Source organism: Dendrobates tinctorius, unplaced genomic scaffold, assembly GCF_039654945.1.
Source record: "Dendrobates tinctorius isolate UK_male_01 unplaced genomic scaffold, ASM3965494v1 ptg000083l, whole genome shotgun sequence".
In the NCBI taxonomy this organism is placed as follows: domain Eukaryota; kingdom Metazoa; phylum Chordata; class Amphibia; order Anura; family Dendrobatidae; genus Dendrobates; species Dendrobates tinctorius.
This window is the reverse complement of record NW_027361751.1, coordinates 14,150,783-14,175,544: the sequence shown is the minus strand read 5'-3', so window position 1 is coordinate 14,175,544 and position 24,762 is coordinate 14,150,783. Positions and strand designations below refer to the sequence as shown.

General features: G+C 47.3%; 1 protein-coding gene across 2 annotated transcripts in view; it reads left to right on the top strand.

Annotated features, from left to right (window-relative positions):
* Positions 1–24,489, top strand: part of WDR41 (WD repeat domain 41) — a 100,694-nt gene extending 76,205 nt beyond the window's left edge. The window contains exons 12-13 of one of the 2 annotated variants that reach the window (XM_073584139.1): positions 16,872–17,005; positions 21,630–24,489. In XM_073584139.1, coding sequence (XP_073440240.1) covers positions 16,872–17,005; positions 21,630–21,791 — 296 coding nt within the window. In that variant the 3' untranslated portion in view covers positions 21,792–24,489. Of the gene's footprint in view, positions 1–16,868; positions 17,006–21,629 lie in introns of both variants that reach the window. The other variant, XM_073584140.1, reaches the window with a different exon arrangement.
* Positions 24,490–24,762: the final 273 nt, after the last annotated feature.

Sequence of the window (24,762 nt, the reverse complement as noted above, 5' to 3'; positions counted from 1 at the left end):
GCTTGGATGTGCGGTTTGAAGGACAGGGCAGAGTCAAGGGTTACTCCGAGGCAGCGGACCTCCGGTATGGGGGAAAGCGTGATGTTGTCAGTTGTTATAGAAAGGTCGGGTAAGGGAGATCTGTGAGATGGGGGAAAGATGATCAGTTCAGATTTGTCCACATTGAGTTTGAGGAAGCGAGAGGAGAAGGAGGATATGGCTGATAGACACTCTGGGATTCTGGGGAACAGAGAGGTGTTGTCTGAGCCAGAGAGGTAGATCTGAGTATCATCGGCATAAAGGTGGTACTGGAATCCGTGGGACTTTGAGTTTCCCCAGGCCAAGTGTGTAGATTGAGAAGAGTAGGGGTCCTAGAACAGAGCCTTGGGGGACTCCCAACAGAGAGAGGGTGGGATGAGGAGGTAGTGTGGGAGTGGGAGACGCTGAATGTGCGGTTGGAAACGTATGAGGAGATCCATGATAGGGCGAGGTGTTTGATGCCAAAGGAGGAGAGGATCTGTAGTAGGAGGCAGTGGTCAACTGTGTCGAAAGCAGAGGACAGGTCTAGAAGGAGGAGTATAGTGTATCGTCCGTTAGCTTTGGCTGTAAGTAGGTCGTTGGTAATTTTGGTCAGGGCTGTCTCAGTGGAATGATGGGGGCGGAAGCCAGATTGTAGATTGTCAAAGAGCAAGTTAGATGAGAGGTGGGAGGAAAGTTTAGTGTGGACATGCTGCTCCAGGAGTTTAGAAGCGAATGGGAGCAGCGATATTGGGCGATAGCTGGACGTGGCTGTTGGATCAAGGGTTGGCTTTTTGAGGATAGGTGTGATTGTGGCATGTTTGAAAGCAGAAGGGAAGGTACCAGAAGCTAGTGATAGGTTGAAGAGGTGGGTTAGGGATGGGATAAGAGTGGTGGTGATGTTGGGGAGGAGGTGGGATGGGATAAGTGCACAAGTGGTGAGGTGTGATTTGGAGAGAAGATGAGCAAGCTCCCCTTCAGTGATGTTAGATATGGAGGTTATGGGGTTTGGGCATTGATCTGGTATACAAAGGGGTTGCGGTGGTTGAGCAATAAAGACTTGCCGTGTTTGGTCTATCTTGTTGTTTTTTTTCAAAACTCTTTTTATTGAAAGATTCCACAAAATAATGCAACAATCATATGACATTGCAGTATAATCACAGATCAGCACATCATTATTGTTCAAAGTGGATATACCGTGTTTCCCCGAAAGTAGGACCCCCCCGAAAGTAAGACAGGGTGGGGGTTACGGGGGGGTCCTTCAATGTAAGGCCTCCCCCGAATGTATGGCAGGGTTGGGGGCCGCTGTGAAATGTAAGGCCCTTACCTTTGGGCCGCCGCTGTCCCCCATTGGGTCCCCAGGCTCCAGAGGTGTCCTCAGGTGCAGCTGGGCGGGTCCAGCGCTCATGGGGTTAACTCGCCGTGTTAACCCCGCAATCCGCCCAGCTCAACAGCTCATTGGCCGCCCCTGTTCCCCACGTCACCGCCGGCCCCCGGCTCGAGCACTGAATGGTCCAGCAGCTCGGGCTGTAATTGGCCGCCCCAGCCCCACGTCACCGCTGTTTCCCTGCTGATTGGCACAGCGTTCCCTGCAGCACAGGCCTTCCGCACCCACAGCCGCACCGCAGAGGAAAACGTCCAGCATTTAAAAACCAAGTAGGGAAACATGTACTGTATAGGGTATGGGGCTGTGTGCAGTGGGATACGGCACTGTTATGGGGTGTGGGGCTGTGTGCAGTGGGATATGGCACTGTTATGGGGTGTGGGGCTGTGTGCAGTGGGATACGGCACTGTTATGGGGTATAACAGCATGTTAATAAATGTTAATTTATTGGTTAAAAAGAAATTGTCATTTTTTTTCGGCTAAGACCTCCCCCGAAAGTAAGACAGGGTGGGACTTTTTGGGGTAAAATTAATGTAAGACAGGGTCTTACTTTCGGGGAAACACGGTAGAAGCATACTTTCAACAATAGAGTGAACAAGTAGTACAAACAAAGTATAACATTTCCACGAATCATTGCCTCATCAATCAGTATTTGTTATTAGTGTTTGGGTCTGTATTCATTCAGATTGTAATTAATATTTGTTCTTAGAATCATTCACAGCATCACTTTCATTCATGGAAGAAGGTGTGTTTCAGGGGTTATACTGCACCATTGATGAGGTTATAACATCCGGGGCCAGATGTGTCAAGGGTGAATCGCACTATCTTTCCCAGATCTTGTGGAACTTTTGGGGGCATCCTCTATGCCTATATAATATATTTTCATATGGGATCACATCATTCACTAATTTTCTCCTTCGTCTCATTGGGGGACACAGAGACTGTGGGTGTGTGCTTCTGCCGTCTGGAGGCCGACACTAAGTGTACAAAAAAAGAGTTAGCTCCTCCTCCGCCGCATACACCCTCGCCCCTAGGCCGGGCGTAACTCAGTTTTTGCTTAGTGTCTGATGGAGGCACACGCAGTCTGGAGTTCCAGACTAGATTTTTTTTTTTTTTTTTCCTCCCTTTTTTCTATGAAGATAAGATAGGGGCGACGGATCCTATAGAGAGGATCCGATCTCCCCAAATCACCAACGGGCGACCACGTGTGAGTAACCCTCCACGTGTCCTCTCCCGCACCGAGGGACACATCTGGGACTTTTTTCCAGACATCTATTTTTTAACGAAAGAGGGGCAACGCGTCCTGATTAGAGGACTCGGTTTCCCCACAACTTCATCAGGAGCACGTGTGAGCAGAACCAGGGGTCAGCCTCCGCGTTGCTACTCTCCTACAACAGCAGTGTATGGAGGACCCGTCCACCCCTTGGTAGTGAGTCCAGGGGGTTGAATCGGAGGCGCAGGTGAGAGCGTACAGGGGGAAGAGGCCGCGAGTAAGACCGACAGAGCCCCCCCCCCCCCCCCCCCCCGCGCGCCTGCACGGCGGATGGCCCTGCTCACCTGTTTAGTATATGGGGGATCCGCTCCTGGAGCGCACCGCAAGTTGGCGCTGGTGGGTAGCGGTAGCCAGGGCGTTGCACCCGGGCTCCGCACGCCGCGTGTATCGCGGCCGGAAGCCCGCCGGCGGCCGCGGCCCCACTGCAGGAGGGCGCGAGTATCGCGCGAGGCCGCGCGCCGACTTCCGGTGGTAGCCGGAAGTCCCGCCCGCTGACTTCCGGTGGTAGCCGGAAGTCCCGCCCGCTGACGCGGCGGTGACAGCGGCGATGGTGGAGACGCGCGATATAGGGCAGGAGGTCAGAGGCGCAGATCCCGGAGAGACTTCCGCCCTAACACATCGCATCCACGCAAGGAGCCGGTGGGTGAGTGTAACTCCGTTTGGAGAACCACGCTGCTTGTCAGGGAAGAGGTTACCCTCCTCCTCCTTCTACTCTGCCTTCAGCCTGTGCAAGTATGTCTGCAAAAGGAAAAGCTCACTCTTTCCTTTACGCGGTTTGTGTGTCCTGTGGGGTCAGGCTGCCAAAGGCACAGGCGGGTAAATATTGTGAAGCCTGTGAGTCGGAGCGCGCCCAGGAGCCCCCCACTGTTTCTGAACCAAGGGGTCAGGACCCCCCGGAATGGGCGGTGTCCTTATCGCAGTCTATGCTGTCCCTTACAAGGGCAATTGAATCCCTTCAGGGCCCGGGCGGGAGCAGGGAGGGGGGTCTGCCAGCGGAAGAGAGCTCGTCCTCGTCTCAGGACCCTCCAACCATTAGAGGTCGCTCCAGTACCAGGCAAGCTCATATCAAGAGGGTTCGTTCCCCGTCGGCCGGACCCTCCGGGGCTTCGGCGGCGGGTATTAGGGCATCCCATTCCCCGTCACTGAGCTCTGGGAGCGATCAGGATGAAGGAGAGGAGGAAGGAGCCTGGAATCTAGAAAGTCTGGGGTTCCAGGATTCGGTGGACAGTCTCATTGAGGCAGTCAACCAGACATTAGAGATCGAGGACGATGTGCCCACAGCCTCAGGTCACAAGGTCTCTTTTAAGAAATCCAGGCGACCACATAGAAGATTTGCCACGCATCCGGAGTTTGAGGAGCTAGTCCAGAAACATAGAGATCACCCGGATAAGCGCTTTGCAATGCAAAAAGCGCTACAGGCAAAGTATCCGTTTCCTCCTGAGCTCCATAAGGCTTGGGTAGAGTCGCCAGTAGTGGACCCTCCCGTGTCACGTTTAGCATCTAGGTCGCTATTGTCAATACCCAGTGTTTCCTCTATTAAGGACCCAACTGATCGCCTCATGGACGGGCTTGCCCGCTCGGTATATGAGGCAGCAGGGTCGGCTCTGGCCCCCTCCTTTGCGGCGACTTGGGTGGCTAAAGCCATGGTTTCGTGGGGGGAAGCTCTGTATAAGGCCCTCCAGGACAGGGATCTGCCCGCGGAGGTCTTAGAGGTGGCAAATCAGATGTCAGGGGCAAGTGATTATCTTGTCAGCGCCTCACTGGACGCGGCCGAGTGTTCGGCGGTGGCAGCGGCGAATGCGATCGCCATTAGGCGTGCATTATGGCTGAGGCTGTGGAAAGCGGATTCTATCTCTAAAAAATCCTTGACCTCATTGCCTTTTCAGGGCAATCGATTGTTCGGTGAGAAGCTGGATAGGCTTATCTCAGAAGCCACAGGGGGGAAGAGTAGTTTCCTTCCGCAGCAGAGAAGTTGCCCGGCATTCAGGCAAACGCAAAGGCGTTTTCGACCCTTTCGTAGCCCCTGGGGGGGGACTCCGGCCAGGACATACTCCTCCGCAAACGATGGCCAGAGTAGGGAAAAACAAGTCTCTTACAGGGCCAATCCGCTGGGTAGAGGCCGAGGCCATTTACCCAGAGCGAAGGGGGCCAAGCCCCAAAAGCCTCCAGCTAAATGACTGGAGGCGCTCCGTACCTACGGACGACAGGGTGGGCGGACGCCTACTAAGGTTCAGCCACGTTTGGGTCGCAGTGACACGCGACACTTGGGTGGCAGAACTTGTATCGTCCGGGTACAAGATAGAGTTTGTCGGACGGCCACCACAGCGATTCTTCCGTTCGCGACTTTCCAAGACAGATTCGCAGGCGGAGAGTTTGTTACAGGCTGTAACGACGCTAGAGCACAAAGGGGTTATCGCCCCAGTGCCGCAGGGCGAAGAGTCGCAGGGGTTTTACTCCAATCTTTTTTCGGTCCCCAAAAAGGACGGGACTGTGAGGCCGGTTCTGGATCTAAAGATCCTAAACAGATTCATCAGGGTCAGGCGATTCCGGATGGAATCCCTCCGCTCGGTCATTGCAGCCATGGATCCAGGGGAATTCCTGGCCTCAATCGATGTGCAGGATGCATATCTGCATATTCCGATATTCCCCCCACACCAGAGGTTCCTGCGATTTGCGATCGGAGGACGTCACTTCCAATTCGTGGCTCTGCCCTTTGGTCTGGCCACTGCCCCCAGAGTCTTTACAAAGATAATGGCGGTGGTTATGGCCATCCTGCATGCACGGGGCATAACGGTGTTACCTTACCTGGACGACCTTTTGGTAAAGGGGCCGTCGTTTCAGGAGTGCCAGGACAATGTCAATATTACTCTGGATACCCTGGCCCGTCTGGGCTGGCTGATCAATTGGAGCAAGTCGTCCTTGATTCCAGCCCAAAAAATCGTGTTCCTGGGCATGATTTTCGACACCTCCCGGGGGCTGGTGATCCTCCCTCAGGACAAGGCGCAAAAAATCAAGCAAGGGATACGGAACCTTCTACAGCCGGGCTCCAGATCCATCCGGTATGGCATGAGTGTGTTGGGCAGAATGGTGGCGGCGATAGAAGCAATCCCGTTTGCCCAGTTCCATCTCCGTCCGCTTCAGCATGCGCTCTTGACAGCATGGGACCGGAGGCTGCTGTCTCTCAGTCATCGGTGCAAATTGTCTCCGCTAGTACGGGGTTCACTCCGGTGGTGGACTCGCGACTCGTCTCTGGTCCAGGGGAAGCCCTTTCCCCCGGAACAATGGTTGGTGGTGACGACCGATGCAAGCCTGCAGGGTTGGGGAGCAGTTTTCCAGAGTCACATAGCCCAGGGGCGATGGTCGGTTCAGGAGGTAATTCTCCCGATCAACATTCTGGAGATACGGGCAATACGATTGGCCCTACGACATTTCCAGTGTTTCCTGAGACACCGGCCGGTGCGCATCCAGACGGACAATGCTACAGCAGTAGCATATGTCAACCATCAAGGGGGCACGCGCAGCCAGGCAGCCATGCGCGAGGTCGGACTGGTACTACGTTGGGCGGAGAAGAACCGCGTGGTAATTTCAGCGGTGCACATTCCAGGAGTCGAAAACTGGGCGGCAGATTTTCTCAGCCGACAGGGGGTTGCGGCAGGGGAATGGTCCCTGCACCCCGAGATCTTTCAGCAGATCTGCCAACGGTGGGGGACACCAGACGTGGACCTTATGGCATCCAGAGAGAATGCCAAGGTACTAAGGTTTGTCGCTCGATCCCTCGATCCGCAGGCAATCGCAGCAGACGCACTGGTGCTCCCGTGGAGCCAGTTTCGTCTCCCGTACTTGTTCCCCCCGCTGCCGCTGCTTCCAAGAGTTATCAGGAAAATAAGGAGAGAGAAGGTTCCAGCAATTCTGCTGGCCCCAGACTGGCCCCGGCGGGCCTGGTACGCAGATCTGGTCCAACTAGTGGTGGACGTACCCTGGCGTCTTCCAGATCGGCCGGACTTACTGTCCCAAGGGCCGATCTGCCATCCGAACTTAGGGGCCCTGTGTTTGACGGCGTGGCCATTGAATCTTGGCTGTTAACACAGGCAGGATTCAGACGCGATGTGGCGGCCACGATGGTGAGTGCCCGAAAGCCTTCCTCGGCGAGGGTGTATCATCGGACTTGGGAAGTATTCTTCCGTTGGTGTAGGGATCGTGAAGTGGCTCCTCTGGTTTTTTCGATCCCCAACGTACTGGCTTTTCTACAGGCAGGGCTGGACGCAGGGTTGGCCCCGAGTTCCCTCAGAACGCAAATCTCGGCCCTGTCGGTACTTTTCCAACGAAAAGTCGCTTCCGTCTGGCAGGTTAGGACGTTTATGCAGGGGGTCGCACATTTAGTACCCCCCTATAAGGCGCCGACGGAATCATGGGACCTGAATTTGGTGCTCAGAGCCCTTCAGGAGGCCCCTTTCGAACCATTGCAAGAGGTCTCCTTACCTTACCTGTCCAGAAAGGTCGTTTTTTCTAGTAGCCATAACGTCTATTAGGCGGGTTTCGGAATTGGCGGCCTTATCTTGTAAACCACCGTTCCTAACCTTTTATAAGGATAAGGTAGTTTTAAGGCCAGCTCCCCCCTTCTTGCCGAAGGTTGTGTCTGCATTTCATATCAACGAAGACATCGTCTTACCCTCGTTTTGCCCGGCACCGGTGCACAGGGTAGAGAAGGCTTTGCACACTCTGGATCTGGTAAGAGCTCTTAGGAGGTATGTGGCGAGGACGGCGCCATTCCGCCAGACAGACTCTCTATTCGTGGTTCCAGAGGGACGGCGGAAGGGGCTCGCTGCGTCCAGAGCGACTTTGGCCAGATGGGTTCGCCTGACGGTCCAAGAAGCTTATCAAATCAGTGGCACGCCAGTTCCGGCAGGGATCAAGGCTCACTCGGCACGGGCAGTGGGTGCCTCATGGGCACTACGACACCAGGCTTCAGCGGAGCAGGTATGCAAAGCAGCTACCTGGTCCAGTTTACATACGTTTGTCAAGCATTATAACGTACATACCCAGGCATCCTCGGATGCAAGCCTGGGAAGAAAGATCCTCCAGGCAGCAGTTGCGCACCTCTAATCAGGGGCGCAAATTAGCATGGATTGGGTGAGTTAAGATCCCGCCCAGAGGACTGCTTTAGGACGTCCCACAGTCTCTGTGTCCCCCAATGAGACGAAGGAGAAACATGGATTTTTGTGAGTACTCACCGTAAAATCCTTTTCTCCGAGACGCTCATTGGGGGACACAGCACCCACCCTATCAGCCAGTTGGCTTTTACTTATTTTGAGTTTTACAAATCCTTGTACAAGGTTTAGGGTGGCCCCTTTTTCAGACATATAGTTTCTTGCCTGAGTTTAAGGCGCGTTCTCCTACTGCTTATGCACTAAACTGAGTTACGCCCGGCCTAGGGGCGAGGGTGTATGCGGCGGAGGAGGAGCTAACTCTTTTTTTGTACACTTAGTGTCGGCCTCCAGACGGCAGAAGCACACACCCACAGTCTCTGTGTCCCCCAATGAGCGTCTCGGAGAAAAGGATTTTACGGTGAGTACTCACAAAAATCCATGTTTTTCCATTGTTCTTCCAGTCTTCCAGGAGGAACATCCTATCATAATAAGTCCAACTTTCCTCATCCACTATACCCAAAATATAGAGCTCTGGGCAACATTCAATCGGTATTCCAATTATTCACTCCAAAGTAGCTATTATATCATTCCAATATCTTTGAATGATTCTGCAGTTCCAAATAAGATGCCAGAAATCCGCACCCCCATCTCCACACCTGTGACATTCATCAGTCGCTTTTCTGCCAAACTTATATAGCCTACTTGGGGTTAAATAGGATTGATGGAGAATATACAGTTGAATCAACTTATTGTTTGCAGCCGGAGACACCATTATATGCGCCTCCAGTGCGTCGCTCCATTGATCGTCTGTAATAGATGGGATCAAGTGTTTCCATTTACCCTCTACAGCCAGTTGAGTGGCTGCGATCCTAGAATTTAACAGGAAGGTATATAGAGAGGATATCACACCTGTGGGCCCCTGAGTTAACAACACTCCTATCAACTGATATTTAGAAATTCGTCTTCTAGGAAGTGGGAACTGATACTGTATGGCATGTCTCAACTGCAAGTACCTATAAAAATCATTATGGGGAATCCCAAACTTCATATGAAATTGTTCAAATAATAGTAAGATTTGGTCCTCAAAAATCTAATTAAGCGACACTACTCCGTGACATTTCCAGAACTCCGGATCCTGCAGCCTCTGAAGTTGTGCAAATTTAGGATTATCCCATATTCGAGTCTCTCCCACCTGGTCAGCAAACTGTATGATGTGCTTACCCTCTCGCCAGACCTGTATTGCCAAATTATGTGCGAACAACAAGCCCCAAGATGGTCTGTATAAACCCTCTAATATTGCCCATGGTGTATGTCCCTCCAAAAAGTATATAAGATGAGATTCTGCATTATTGGGTCTATCCTGGATTAGCCAGTACCTTAAGTAGCGTAGTTGACCAGCCAGGTAATATAAAAAGAGGTCAGGCACTGCATATCCTCCCTGTCGCTTAGGTCTCTGTAGGGAGGTAATACTTAATTTAGGTCTGGATGAGCCCCATATAAACGTTGCCATCAGGCTATGCAGCTTTCCAAAGAAACCCTTAGGGATCCGAAGTGATGTATGTTCCAGCATATACAAACACTTTGGGAGGATTATCATTTTGATCAGTCCGATCCTGCCCGCTACAGACAGGGGAAACAGGACCATATCTCAAACTTCTTCATCATATCCTCCAAAGGGTACATATTGTCTCCAAAGTCGTCAATTGGGTTCTGGTTAATTATGATGCCTAAATATTTGAATTTGGAAACTACCTGTAGATCAGATAAATGTGTCTACGGTTACCGTATATTATTAAGCAGCGGCATAACTACAGATTTATTCCAGTTAATTTTAAGGCCCGACAACTCTGCAAAGCTATTAATCAGATCAATTGCTCAAGGAAGGGACTGTTCAATTTCCCCCAGGAAGAGTACGAGATCGTCAGCATACAGTACAACCTTGTCTGTCTTGGAATTAATGTCTATTCCTTCAATCAAAAGATCTTGCCTGATTCTAACTGCAATTGGCTCAATTGCCAGAGCGAAGAGCATTGGGGATAGCGGGTATCCCTGTCTAGTTCCTCTACCCAGATCAAAATACTCTGATAGAATGCCATTCACCAGAACATTAGCTCTCGGCATACGATAAAGTAATTCAATCCATCCGCAAAATTTATCAGTAAAACCAAATCTTAGGAATACTCGCTGCAAAAATCTCCATTCCAATGAATAAAAGGCCTTTGCAGTGACCAAAGAGGCTATCTCCCAGGGTCTTTTGTATTTATGGCCTATCTGTGTTAGAACCTGCACTCTTCTAATATTGGAGGAGGTGGATCTTCCCGGTATAAAGCCGAATTGGTCCTCATGTATGCCTCCTGAATTTCCTCCAGGGTGATCTTTGTCCAGGATTGCCCGTTCTTCACAAGAAAGTCTAGGGAATTCTATCTCGTCTAGATATTCATCAATTTCTTCTGTAGTATAATTTAGTTGGGAGGTGTACAACTCCTTAAAATACTCCTCGAATCTATTTGCAATTTGGTCAGACCTAAGCAGCGGGGTCCCCTCCGTTGTTTTAATGGATAATATAGATGGTGACATTTGGTTTTGCTAGACAATATATGCTAGAAATTTGCTTGATTGGTTACCCAATTCAAAATAGGTTTGCTTAGTGAAAAAGAGTCTCCTCTGAACTTTTTCCTGCAGGTGTAATAGATACTCCCTCCCCTTCTCGAGCCATCTGTGCAAATTACCATCAGACGGGTCTCCTATATATTCACCTTCCAGGAACCTACACTCATCAGCCAGCCTCTGCTCCCTAACATGGGATTCTCTTTTAATATATGAAATCGTAGACTTAACACATCCCCTCAAATATGCCTTAAGTGTGTCCCACATCACCAGTCTATCTGAAAAATCAGTATGGTCTGTTATGAAAACATCTAGTTGGTCTGTTATTCTGTCTTGTTCCCCTATAAGGGATAACCAAAACGGGTGTATACGAAATCTTTTAACTCTATCAGAGCCGTCTAAGTGAAAGCACATCACCAGTGGGGCATGATCTGATATTGCCCTGGGAAGATATTCAATCTTATGCAAGACTGATAGTGCAGTATGATTCCCGAATGCATGATCAATTCTGGACAGACAGCAAACGGCTGGGGTATAACAGGAGAATTCTTTCTTAAGAGGGTGCTGCTGTCTCCACAGATCAATCCAGCCCATCTCTTTTACAAAAGCATCTAATGCAGTGGTGTTGTGGCCATCAGGTCCGGAGATCCCAGTTCTCATTCTATCCAAATAAGTGTCAAGAACCATATTGAAATCACCCATACACACCATTTTAGCATCAGGGTTCTGTGACACAAAAATTGCAGCCTGTTGAAGTACATCTAGTTTGGCTGGCGGGGGATTATAGATATTAATTAACACATAAGGCACCATATCTACAAATACATATATAAAAATGAATTCCTTCTTAACCTTTTGGACAGACCATCTCAAGGATTTATGCACCATAACAGTTACCCCCCTGGAGTAGGACGTATGTGTATCGTGTTTCTGCCATTGTATCCAGGGCTTGTTTGTTCTTGATATGGTATCTGGTGTCAAATGGGTTTCCTGCAGACATATTATTTGTGCATGTACTTTACGTATCTGTGAGAATACCATATTCCGCTTCCTAGCACTCCCCAATCCCCGAATGTTCCATGAAAGGAGTTTGTGACGCCATATGGATCTCGTGTAGAATCTGTGTACAGGGTAACATACACTCTTGGTGCGTTCAATTCCATCACATACAGACCATCCAAAGATGATAAGATATAGATGCAATGTTGGTTTTTAACTAGATTAACAATTAAACAAGAGATTTTGGACCAATAGTGGTCGTCAAAACAAAGCAAGAGATGCCCATGAACTTCTCTAAACTGAAGCATAGGCATAAGAAAAGTCTCCTCCTCCGACTCTCCCGTCCGAACCACCAATAAAAGGTGTATCGGTTTCAATGCTTATCATAGAGTTTGATTCCCTTCACCCCTTTATCTCAAAAGAAAACATCCCTGGATTGGCCCAGTCACCCAGTTTTTGCTAAACCCAAAGGGTAACTAGGTTCCCGGATCGGGGAGTGCAGCACCAACGCCCCAGTATTGGACGTCCCCGCCACCCTCCCATACAGTCTCATAACATCCACACCCCACCCAGACAATCAGGCATTCAGGTATCAGTATAAAGTGGTCACATCGGGATAGAGTAACCAGGCGGGGGGGGATTAAAGAAAAGAAAAGGGCATAATCGCACCATCCAACCGATACAATAACATCTTATCAAAATTGTGCATGACACAATAATATTTGGACTATAACGATCAGTCGTTTGACAGCAAACGCTCGTATGGATCTCCGCATGACCAGGTATTATCCCTACCACCTCGGGTAAAGTCTCCCAGCAGCAATTAGTATCAGAGCTGAAGTCTTTAGCTATCACAGTGACCTAGTCAGGCACCCACATAGGTTATCACATTAGCAGATATCATTCTCTCTGCCACCGGCGACTTCATGTAGGAACAAACAATATTGGAAGTGCTGTAATTAACTATTTCAGTATCAGAAGTATAGTTGCCAACCATTATATTAACTCGCTTAGGGCATCCAGAAAGGTCACCACATGGACCCATATTACCCCCACTATTTCTAGTAAGGTCATACAGGAACAAATAGTATTGAAAATGTACTCATTAGCCACTGTAGTTGCCTAGTTTAGAAACACATATAGGTCCTTATATTGACATATATCATTACTACTTATGAAGTCTTTCTCTCTTGGAGATCCACTCCTCTGCTGGGCTCAGAAAGAAGATTACTTTCTCACCATCCACGACCCTCAGTCTGGCTGGTTATGCCATTGAATAGAGCACATTAGCACTTTTAAGACATTTCTTGACCGATGTAAATGAGGCTCTTCGCTTCTGCAAATCTGCTGAGAAATCTGGGCACAACATCACAGTAGCGCTTTCATATTTAATTATCTGAGCCTTTCGTGCCAATTGCAAGATGTGGTCTCTATCTTTCCAGTTAAGGAATTTGGCCAGCAAGGGTCTAGGAGGGGCTCCAGGGGGATTCGGTTTCCCAGGCGCCCGGTGTGCTCTCTCCACTGAGTAAGCAGCAGAAAAAGCGCCGTCCGGAATCAAAGTACGGATTCATCTTTCCACAAAATCGCTCGGGTTATTTCCTTCAGCCATTTCCGGCAATCCAATGATGCGGATGTTATTCCTCCTCAGCCTGTTCTCGAGATTATCATGTTTTTGTACACACAACTCCATTTTTTGCTCCAAGACTCGGATGCGCTCAGGTAAGGGCGCTGTTTGGTCTTCAAGAGTCGAGATTCTATCCTTCGCCTGTCGGATTTTGTCTCCTAGATTTTACATATCATTGCGGAGAAGTCCCAGATCTGTTTTAACCTCCTCAATTTTCCCAGTCAGAGAGGCTGTACCTTGGATAGCAGTCATCAGTTGTGCAGACACGTGTTTCAGAGTGGGTTCTGTATCCATACTCTCTGCTACTTGTGACACTGATACCGGTCTATCTTGTTTTTGAAGTGTGTGGCAAAGTCCTCGGCAGAGACTAGGGGAAGTTGGAAGGGGCAGTGGTGGGTGAAGGAGGGAGTTAAAAGTATTGAACAACTGTTTGGGGTTGTGGGAAAAGGAAGATACAAGGGATGTAAAGAAGGCCTGTTTAGCAGAGGTGAGAGCTGATTTGAATGCAAGTGTTGCTTGTTTGAGTGCAGTGAAGTTGTCTTGCGAATGCGTTTTCTTCCAGCGCCGTTCTGCAATTCTGGATGCTTGCCGAAGCTCTTTAGTGGTATTATTCTACCAGGGTTGTCTATTGATTTGTCGCACTCTGTTATGCATGACAGGGGCGACTGAGTCGATGGCTGATGCAATAGTGGCATTGTAGAAACTAGTGTCAGTGTCGTGGAGTGAGTATATGGAGGACAGTGGTAGAATAGAGTCAGAGAGTGTGCGAGTGTCTAGATGTGCGAGGTTTCTGCGGGGGTGCACATGCTACTGGACATGGGTGACAGGTGAGGAGGACAGGGATGAGAAAGTGAGTAGATGTTGGTCAGATAGAGGGAGTGGGGAGGTGGTGAAGTTAGAAAGAGAGTAGAGGCGGATGAAGACCAGGTCTAGTGTATGTCCGTCTGCGTGGGTGGCTGAGGAGGACCACTGAGTAAGTCCAAAGGATGAAGTAGGGGACAGGAGTTTGGAGGCTGCCGACTGGTGGGTGTCAATGGGGATGTTGAAGTCACCCACGATGATGGTGGGAATGTCAGCAGAGAGAAAGTGAAGGAGCCAGGTAGAGAATTGGTCAATGAAGGCAGTGGTCGGGCCCGGAGGTCGGTATATGACGGCCACTTGGAGGTTGGAGGGAGAATAGATGCGGACGGAGTGGACTTCAAAAGAGGGGAGGATAAGGGAGGGAAGAGGTGGGATTAGGTTGAAGGTGCAGTTGGAAGAAAGGAGAAGGCCCACTGCTCCGCCATGTCTGTTTGCCAGGGCGAAGAGTGTGGGTGAAATGGAGGCCGCCGTAACATAGCGCAGCAGTGGAGGCGGTGTCGGAGGCTGTCAGCCATGTTTCGGTGAGGCCAAGGAAGGAAAGGTTACGAGAGGTAAAGAGGTCGTGAATCACATGGCGTTTATTGCAGATGGAGCGAGCATTCCAGAGTGATCCAGAGAGTGGGAGAAGGGTGGTGGTTGTCATGGGCACGGATTTGAGGTGGGAAAGATTTCTGGTGTTTGTGTTGGTTTGGGAACGATAGAAGCGGGTAGTAATGGGAGGTATGAGCTGTGGGGGTCCAGGGTTGGGAGATATGTCACCAGCAGTGAGGAGAAGCAGAATAGAGGGAGAGCACGTGGGAGAAGGAGAGTGGGCGGCTTGTTTTGTATTTTATTAGGAGAGCTCTGAGGATGAGGAGCAGGTCAGCAGAGGAGGTCAGGTGGGGAGGCAAGAGGGAAGAAGAGATTATTTATTTGGTTAGCGGGTGCTGAGGTTTGCGGATAGCGAAGGAGAGTGAGAGTGAGGATTAATGGAGCCAAAACTGTTAGGGCATATGTCAGCATGATGAGTGTAATTTAGAAGGCAAAAGAAATTTACTGTAGTACATTTATACGCAGCGTTTAGTCGTACCTTCTGGTCACTTCAGGCTCATTTCAGATATTATCCTTAGAAGACATCCTTGGAATAACAGACCTCTGAGTCTGAATTTATAAAAAGTCAATTGCACATCAAACAAGCCAGGTGTGATTGGGAGGAGCAGTAGGGACACTGGACAGACACAGGAGACGATTAATTAGATCTCAGAAAAAAAACAAAAAAACAAACAAATGGAAATGGTCAGATCTAAAAGGACAGATAAAGCATTGATAGGAAACAGATACAGGGGTGATTGATTTGGGGTTCAGGAGAGATGGGTGATGAAGGTATTGCAGGCAGGACACATACCATTGATAGGAAACAGATACAGGGGTGATTGATTGGGGTTCAGGAGAGATGGGTGATGAAGGTATTGCAGGCAGGACACATACCATTGATAGGAAACAGATACAGGGGTGATTGATTGGGGTTCAGGAGGGATGGGTAATGAAGGTATTGAAGCCAGGACACATACCTGAGGATGAAGTAGATCGATTATCAGATTGATAGTAATAGTGAAGCATAGTAATAATAATAATGAAGCATCTGTAGCAGGAGTTATTTTTCAGGCATTATTTCAGATATTATCCTTGGTCTAAGGGGTAAGGTTTCTCTTTGTGGAGAGTGACATGCCAGCTCTGGCTTTTATCCTAAGTCATATTACAAGACTCGTTAAAGGGTTGATTGTGACTTGTAGGATCGCTACTACCAACGGGTGGCGCTATAGAGTTCAAGTCCTCTTTTTCTCTGAAGAGGCAATTTACAGATATTATCCTTAGAATACATCCTTGGAATGACAGACCGAGGTCATGACAGATGTATCCATGATGTATCCCATGCAAAGTACACACATACATGAGGGATTCCTGCTCTCCTGTCGATGTAGCACATGTTCAGATGCAGCAGTAGCAACATGTAGGTCACCATACAGCAGTACCAAGAAGTGCAGCTGTGAGTCCAGCACTTGAGTGAAATAAACACCTACTAGAAGGCAGCATCATGCCTCTCAACTTCTCACTCTTACCCCCTCCTGCCTTCTCCATAGAGAGCAATAGATTGCTGTAATCTGATTCCTCCATGATTGCTTTGACCAAGACGGATTTGTGCTGTTTATTCAGAATCAATGATGAGAGTTCAGGTGTGAGAGGAAGAAGTGGCTGATAAATGTAGAAATAAGAAGACTTCTCCCATCAGATGTAATACAAATGTTCTTACAAATCACCTGTACTATTCATAGTTTTTAAGGTTGAAAGTAAACCTATGAAACTATGTCCATCGAGTTCAACTTATAGACTAACATGTTGATCCAGAGGAAGGCAAAAACCTCATGAGTCAGATGAGATGCTAATTGCTCCACATTAGTGGAAAAATACCTTCCCGACTCCACATACAGCAATCAGACTAGTTCCCTAGGTCAACACCCCATCACAGAATCTAGTGCTCATAACCTGTAATATTATTGTCAAACAAGGCGTCCAGGCCTCCTTATACCCTTGTACATTAGTAGTAAATCAACCATTACTACATCATGAGGCAGAGAGCTCCATAATGTCACTGCTTTTACAGTAAAGAATCCTCTTTTGTGGTTATCATAAATTCTTTCCTCTAGGCTTGGAGTATGCCCCCCCCTTGTCCCCGTCGCAGGCCTAGGTATAAAAAGATCATCAGGAAGATCTCTATACGGTCCCCTCGTATTTGTACAGTGTAATAATATCGCCCCCTAAACCTTTTCCCAAGTTTGATAACCCAAAGTTTGATAACCTGTCTAGTTACTGCAGTTCACCCCTTCACTTAATATCCTTGGTCGGTGTTCTCTGCACCCTCTCTATGTAATGTTTGTTTATATGATCGTGACCGTTCTATTTGTCTGCAGTTTAACCTATTTAATGCTTTCCTCATAGTAGGCTTTTTCACTATGTGGGGATTTGGAAAACCAGGGAAACCATCTAATCACACAGTGAAGAAACCGGCAGATCCTGGAATTATTGCCTCGCTGGAGCTGATCGGTGACCTGATTGGACATTCCTCTTCTGTACAGGTGACAGCAGATGTTATCTAAGACTTGGGGGTGGAAGGAATATGTAAGGTTAGGCTTAGTGCTGAAATACCAAAATTGCTTAGTTAGCTATTTTTTTTTTCCTTGTAAAGGGGCTTTTCATCAAGCAGAAGGAACGTGTATTAATAATAATCTTTATTTTTATATAGCGCTAACATATTCCGCAGCGCTTTACAGTTTGCACACATTATCATCACTGTCCGCAATGGGGCTCACAATCTAAATTCCCTATCAGTATGTCTTTGGAATGTGGGAGGAAACCCACGCAAACACGGGGAGAACATACAAACTCCTTGGTGGGATTCGAACCCAGGACCCCAGCGCTGCAAGGCTGCAGCGCTAACCACTGAGCCACGATGCTAGATACTTCACTTTATTTCTATCAGCAGGTGTTAAATATGCTTTGAAAGGTAGGTACTCTATGCAAATGAAGGAGCCTCTTGGCCTGACTGGCATAGAAACAGCATGTGATCACTACACTTAAGGCCCCGTCTCAAATAGCGAGATCGTTAGTGAGATCGCTGATGTGTCACCGGTTTTGTGACGCAACAGCGATCTCGCCAGCGATCTCTCTATATGTGGCACATAGCGGCAACCGGACCCCCTGCTGGATATCGCTAATCGTGCTGGAATGTCCTGGGCCATTTTTTGATCGTTGGCGTCCCGCTGATCAGCATGCATCGCTGTGTTTGACGCCGAAGCGCGACCTCGTTGGCGACGCAGAACTCGGGGACGCAGGCTGGAATCATTCAGAATAGCTGCTGTGTGACAACGCACCAGCGATCCTTACCAGGTCGCATCGTTGTCGGGATCGCTGGTGTGTCGTTGAAGAGATCTGCCTGTTTGGCAGCTTACTAGCGACCATGTAGCGACACACCAGCCATCCCTACCAGGTTGTATCGTTGTCGGGATCGCTGGTGCGTCGCTATGTGAAACGGGACCCTTAGGCCCCGATTCATCAAGAACAAAGTTGTTCACGCCGGTCTTGATGAGGAGTCGTGCCGATTCATGAATAGGTGCACGCTTCTTCATAAGTTTGGAGCATCTGACTAGTGGCATGTACCTCCGTGCACCACACCAGAAACCTTGCCCCAGGATGAAAACAGGCTGCCAATGACCCTCTCATTCATCGTATGAAATTATTTTTTGTGCAGCGCAAAAAGATTGTTTTCGGCGGCGCATTGTCCTGTGTAGACAGGACTTGCACTGCCGACAACTTTGGCAGCCTATGTGCACTGAAGGATCACTTGGTGTGCATTGTTTATTTTGGTCTGGCTGCGTAAACAGGCATGTAAACGGCCGGAAATCGTTTACCGATTGTTACTTGTAACATGCCGCCGATTGGTCCATGTAAACAGACCTTAAGGCTGTGTGCACACGTAGCGGATTTTTTTTTGCATTTTTACGGCGTTTTTTAACGCGCGATTTTGCCGTGAAAACACAAAAAAAGCATCCCATGCAATCCTATGGCATTCCGCACATGCTATGCTAATGCTGCATATTTTTCCGCGGTGGAATTGCATGAAAAACTCGCAGCATGCTCATTCTTTGTCCGGAATCGTGGGAATTCCGCACCCATAGGAATGCATTGTTCCGCTTACTTCCCGCATGTGGCTGTGCCCACCATGCGCAAAGTAAGCGGAAAATGTGCGGATGGTACTCAGGGCCTGGAGGAGAGGAGACTGTCCTTCAGGCTCTGGGTACCATATCCCTGTAAAAAAAGAATTAAAATAAAAAATGGTGTTATTCTCACCTTCCGGCGTCCCCTGCAGCGTTTCCAGGCCTCAGCGAGGCCTTGCGACAATGACCTTTGATGAAGTCGCGGTCTCGCAATACCGTAGCGGTCTCGCGAGACTGCTACGTCATCAAAGGTGATTGTCGCAAGGCATCGCTGGGACCGGGACTTGCCGGGAGGATCGCAAGGATCTGGAACGCTGCGCGGGACGCCGGAAGGTGAGAAAAACACCATTTTTAATTTTTTTTTATTATTTTTAACTTTAGATCTTTTTACTTCTGATGCCGCATAGGCAGCCTCAATAGTAAAAAGTTGGTCACACTTGTCAAACACTATGTTTGATGAGTGTGACCAACCATCAGTTTTCCAAGCGATGCTACAGATCGCTTGGAAAACGCTAGCATTCTGCAAGCTAATTACGCTTGCAAAACGCTAGTTAAAACGTGGAAAATACACAGGAATTACACATGCGGAATTCTAGCGTATTTCCAGCAGCAGGGAGTTGCGGAATTCCCATGGAAATTTCCGTGGCAATTCTGCAATGTGTGCACATAGCCTAAGACTATGAAACCCAGGACAAATCTCCATAGACTTACATTGAGAAAGCAACTTCTGGTTGAGACATAAACCCCAGTATGAGCTCCTAGACTGATCGTAGGTCATGTGAGCCAGAAGAGGACCAGCACAGTGCTGGACACCAGGGAAGACGGTGATTGGTTTGTATTTTAATACACTTGTGCAATATTACCCACATAGATAGGGGGGGGGAAAAAAAAAAATCAATCGCTGAGACCACTTTAACCCCTTCACCCCCGGAGCTTTTTTCGTTTTTCGCTCCCCTTCTTTCCAGAGCCATAACTTTTTTATTTTTCCGTCAGTATTGTCATGTGAGGGCTTATTTTTTGCGGGATGAGTTGTACTTTTAAACGACACCATTAGTTTTACCATGTCGTGTACTCGAAAACGGGGAAAAAAATTCCAAGTGCGGTGAAATTGCAAAAAAAGTGCAATCCCACACTTGTTTTTTGCTTGGCTTTTTTGCTAGGTTCACTAGATGCTAAATCTAACCTGCTATTATGATTCTCCAGGACATTACGAGTTCATAGACACCAAACATGTCTATGCTTTCTTTTATCTAAGTGGTGGAAAAAAAAATTCCAAGTTTGCTTAAAAAAAATTGCGCAATTTTCTGAGACTTGTAGCGTCTCCATTTTTCGTGATCTGGGGTCGGGTGAGGGCTTATTTTTTGCGTGCCGGGCTTACGTGTTTAATGATACGACTTTTGTGCAGATATGTTCTTTTGATCGCCCGTTATGGCATTTTAATGCAATGTCACAGCGACCAAAAAAACGTAATTCTTGCGTTTTTAATTTTTTTTCCCGCTACGCCGTTTAGCGATCGGGTTAATTCTTTTTTTTATTATTGATAGATCGGGCGATTCTGAACCCTGCGATACCTAATATGTGTATGGGGGATTTTTTTTATTGTTTTATTTTGATTGGGGTCAAAGGGGGGTGATTTGACCTTTCAGGTGTTTTATTTTTTTTTTTTTTTTTTTTAAACTTTTTTTTTTTTTTTTTTTACTTTTAGCATGCTTCAATAAACCTCCATAGGAGGCTTGAAGCATGCAATACTCGATCGGCTCTGCTACATATGGGCGATGAGCAGATCGCCCATATATAGCAAATTTACTCCTGTGCTTTCAGCGCTGACCACCGGGTGGCGCTGAAAGCCATCTGCCTGGAACAACCATAGAGGTCTCTATGAGACCTCTGGTTGTCCAGACAACATGACGCCGACTACCGATCATGTGACTGGGGTCGGCGATGAGCTCATTTCCGGCCCGGCGGCCGGAAATGCTACGTAAAGGCCCGCTGTCAGCTTTGACAGCGGGATTTAACTAGTTAATAGGCGCAGGCGGGCGGCGATTCCGCTCGCGCCTATTGCAGGCACATGTCAGCTGTTCATAACAGCTGACATGTTGCGGCTTTGAGGTGGGCTCACCGCCGGAGCCCACCTCAAAGCGGGGGACCTTACCGATGACGTACTATTCCGTCATCGGTAAGGAAGGGGTTAAAGAAACATACATTAATTTTTACAATGTGACCCAATGGGCAATGCATATAGTGGGAAACGTCACAACCTTCAATCAGAACTGTTTGCTTTTCCGAGAGTATTCGACAAGCTCAGTCTGAAAGCGTGGTGTGAACAGAGCCTTACAAAGCATGACTACCCCTTTCTGCTTGCAAGTATGAAACTTGGACTTGTGTAAAAAGTAGTTGTTGAGTTCTTCACTGACCCCAGACCATGCTTTTTACTTCTGGAAAAGGGAAGAGTTGTGTTCACCCCATTATCTTACAAATGTAAGGTCTGATACTATATAAAAAATATCATCAGAGTTCAGAAGGCATGAGAAGCCAAGTACGAATACTCCATGTTCTCCTTTATCAGAACTGAACGCACCAGAATGCCTCTACTGTCCTTGGTCAGGTGTATACAACTTGTGTGTTCACATTGTGAAAAAAAACATTTCCTGAAATCTTTCACTTGGTCATTGCAACTCACGAATATTGCATATTTCTTGTGTTTTTTGTTTTTTTTTATCTTCCTATATTTGCTTTATATGTAATAATGGGGTTAGCCATCTTGTACTGAGTTTTAAGCTGCAGAAATGGATGTCAGAAAACAGGACCGCACGCTCTGTAACACGTCACTGCAGGGGAGGAGGCGAGTTGTGACACCACCCATTTTCCATGGTGGATCCTGTGTTTTTTGCCTCCAGTTGTATTACACATTTACTTTACTAATTGCAATTTTGCCCTTTGTCCCGATGTGTTTAGGTTTTAATTGTTTTCTCTTTCTTTTATTCAGATGTTCCTGTATTTTCAAGATCATGGCCTGGTGACGTGTTCTGCTGACCACCTCATCATCCTGTGGAAGGAAGGCAGGAGAGAGTCCAGACTGCGCAGTCTCCTGCTGTTTCAAAAACTAGAACAAAACGGAGACTTACGGGCAAAGTTTTCCCTGCATTAAACTTGGGTATTTATGAGGGGTCAGGGCAAGCGTCACCTGGTGTGCAGCTTGTTTTTATTTTCAGAGTTAATTTATTTTTACGAAAGAAATCCTTACAATCAGAAGACGATCCTGCCAGTAATGGATGGGTGGAATGTTCTTACTCATTTTATTTAACTAAAGTCATTTTATTTTTTACCTTTGCTCCTAAACGTTGCTTTGGGTGGCAGGAAAATCTGGGGAAAATGAACTGCTACAGACTTGGATCTGATATTGGGGGATTCTCTCCTGAAGACTCTGCATTAAGTGAATTTGCGATTAAGTATAATTTACAATGTATTGTGGACCCTGGATATATAACAGAATTAATTAGAAAATGGAACATCAGGATTTTGCTTTTTAGAAGTGCAGCATTGCAAGATGTACTACTGTATGCCCAAAAGAAAAAGTAGAACTGATGGAGATGTTATTGGAAACCTGCGAGATTTACTCATCTAAAGTAGGAAGATGTCTGACAGTGGCCTTGTGTGTTTCATGTATATTAGACTCTAGGGCACGGATCAAGCAAGACTTTGTGTTTCTTGTGAGCTGGAGTAAAATGTGCCAAATTCATTAAGAAGCAGTACAAATTTGGCCAATTTTTCAGCTGTTGTGCCACCACAATAAATTTACTATTGCCATTGACTGACATACATTTCTGTTATAATTTATGCTGGTTTTGTGGTGTAAATTATGATGAATTTGTCTGGGACACTGAGCCACGTTCCCTCCCATCCAAGCTCTGCTGATCCTAATTGGACTGATGCAAATACGGCAAAAGTTGCAATTTATTTTGCAACATTTCAGGCAATGTTCTAACCTTAGATGGCTTGGTAAAGTCTCTAGAAAAGAGGATGTGGCTTAGAAGAGTCTTAAAATGCACCAGAATTTTGCCAACCAAGAGCCAGCCTTATGCTGGCTTCACACATCCACAATCCATGGTCCATGTGTGGGTCACAAGACCTGGAGAGGCATACATGAGGTTGTTGAATTAGGGTCAAGAGACTTGCAGCCAATGAGTCTGTCGAGTTCTGGTCTGGAGACCCATGAACGATTTAGACTGTTAATCGCTGATATGTGAAGTAGACGGTGAAAAGTGTCCTAACGTTTCTAGCACAATGATCCAAGTCTATCACACCAGTTCACAGATCAGAGACACTTTTCCTGGTAAAACTATGAAAGAAGTCCAGCCAAACCTACAATTTATATTGGGCACAAAATCCAAATTGTGCTTAAAGGGAACCTGCCATGTCAAACAACACTATAAACCTGCAGATATGGGGTTAATCTGCAGGTTAATAGTTTTGTGAAGGTGCCTGGCCGCAGTACTGAAAGTGCAGCTCCCGTGAGAAATGATTATTCCTCCCGAGAGCTGCCGGCTTTCAGTTGTGCATGCGTGCCGGCGCCGGTACAGTCACCACTCGCCGCACAGTGAGCGGCAGCACACACCCCGCATAGTGACTTGACACCTGGTTCTGTACTAATGCGCTGTAGAGGTGGCTGTCAAAGAACTGGGGCGGTGACTGTAGAGGCGCCAGTACGACTGAAAGCCAACCGTTCCAAGGACAAATAGTTAATTTTCTCCTGGTAGCCTCAGTTTCAGTGCAGTGGCTGGGCACGTTGATAATGCTATTGACCTGCAGATTAACCCTATATCTTCAGGTTAATAGTGTTATTAGACATGACGGGGTTTTCCGGACTGAAATGAAAAGTCTGCAGTCACTATATAACTGCTGGCTGATGAGTTGTGTCGGTGTGATGTGCACAATGTCACGATTCCCCTGTATTTCCATTCAGGTGGGCGATTACATGGCCTCTTTTATATGTAATTTGCATACTTGTGGTCACGTGCCAATTAGTCTCTCCCGTCTTCTCTCAATGGAAGAGAAATGAGAGAGGCGCAGGAGTCTGTCTAGTTGGCACGTGGCCACAAGTATACAAATCACATACATGCGGTCACCTAACCACCCACCCAAACAAGGAATTTTGGGAATTGTGACACCGCGCACTTTGTGCACTCAATTTGGACAGTCACATAAAGTGGTTACATACTTTTCATCTCCGATTGGAAAACCCATTGAATTGTATTACATCGATTGATGTGCAGCGCTGGATATATTATCTTATTCACATTTTCAGCATAATCTTGGGCTGCTGATCCCTAACAACCAAATGTGCTTAATTGTGAGTGTTACAATATTACCGGAAGAATGGAAATTACAGCGAGCTGTTCCTGTATAAATGGTGCCATTTTCCAATCTACATTAGCCATTGCCACATTCTACAATATTTTCCTTCAGTAAATGTTGTTTTATGCTTCCATGAGCCCAAAGTTAATCATCCGCTTTGTCACTTTATCAACGTTTTCCACATGTTCTAGATGAAAATGGATGTAATGCTGGTGACACGACTCGTTCTATTGCTGCCATTATTTTTCTGTGTTTTATTACTGCATGTCTACAATACTAATGCTTATGCCTGTGTTAGAATAGTTTCTGACATAAGTTTTAAGAATGTGGATTTGCTGTTGCAGATGTGATTACACTTATTTTTACTGATATGTGACATTGACCCAAATCCTTTTCACATAAAATCGTTGCCTGTCTGTGTCAGACTAAGGTGATCTAACGTGATATGTATATGGTGGAATTTCCAATAAACAGTGCAAATCTGTAAATGATGGCGCTCCTAAAGTTATCATTGTCATTGCTTCCGCCCTTACTTATATGCCGCTTCTCTGCAGCTCCCCCGGTCTTTATTGACGTCTGTCTATTGCACGTGACTGCCGAGTCCAAGCCCTAGGCTCAACGGTCATCCCAAAATTGCAAGTGACCTCCTCCAAGCCCAGTGTTTGCCAGTACCGGCCATGTGTTGCAGCCATATCAGCAAGGATAAGCTGCAAGCGTTGAAAACACTGCACTGGACGCCATTAAAGTTTTATAGTAGACAGTCC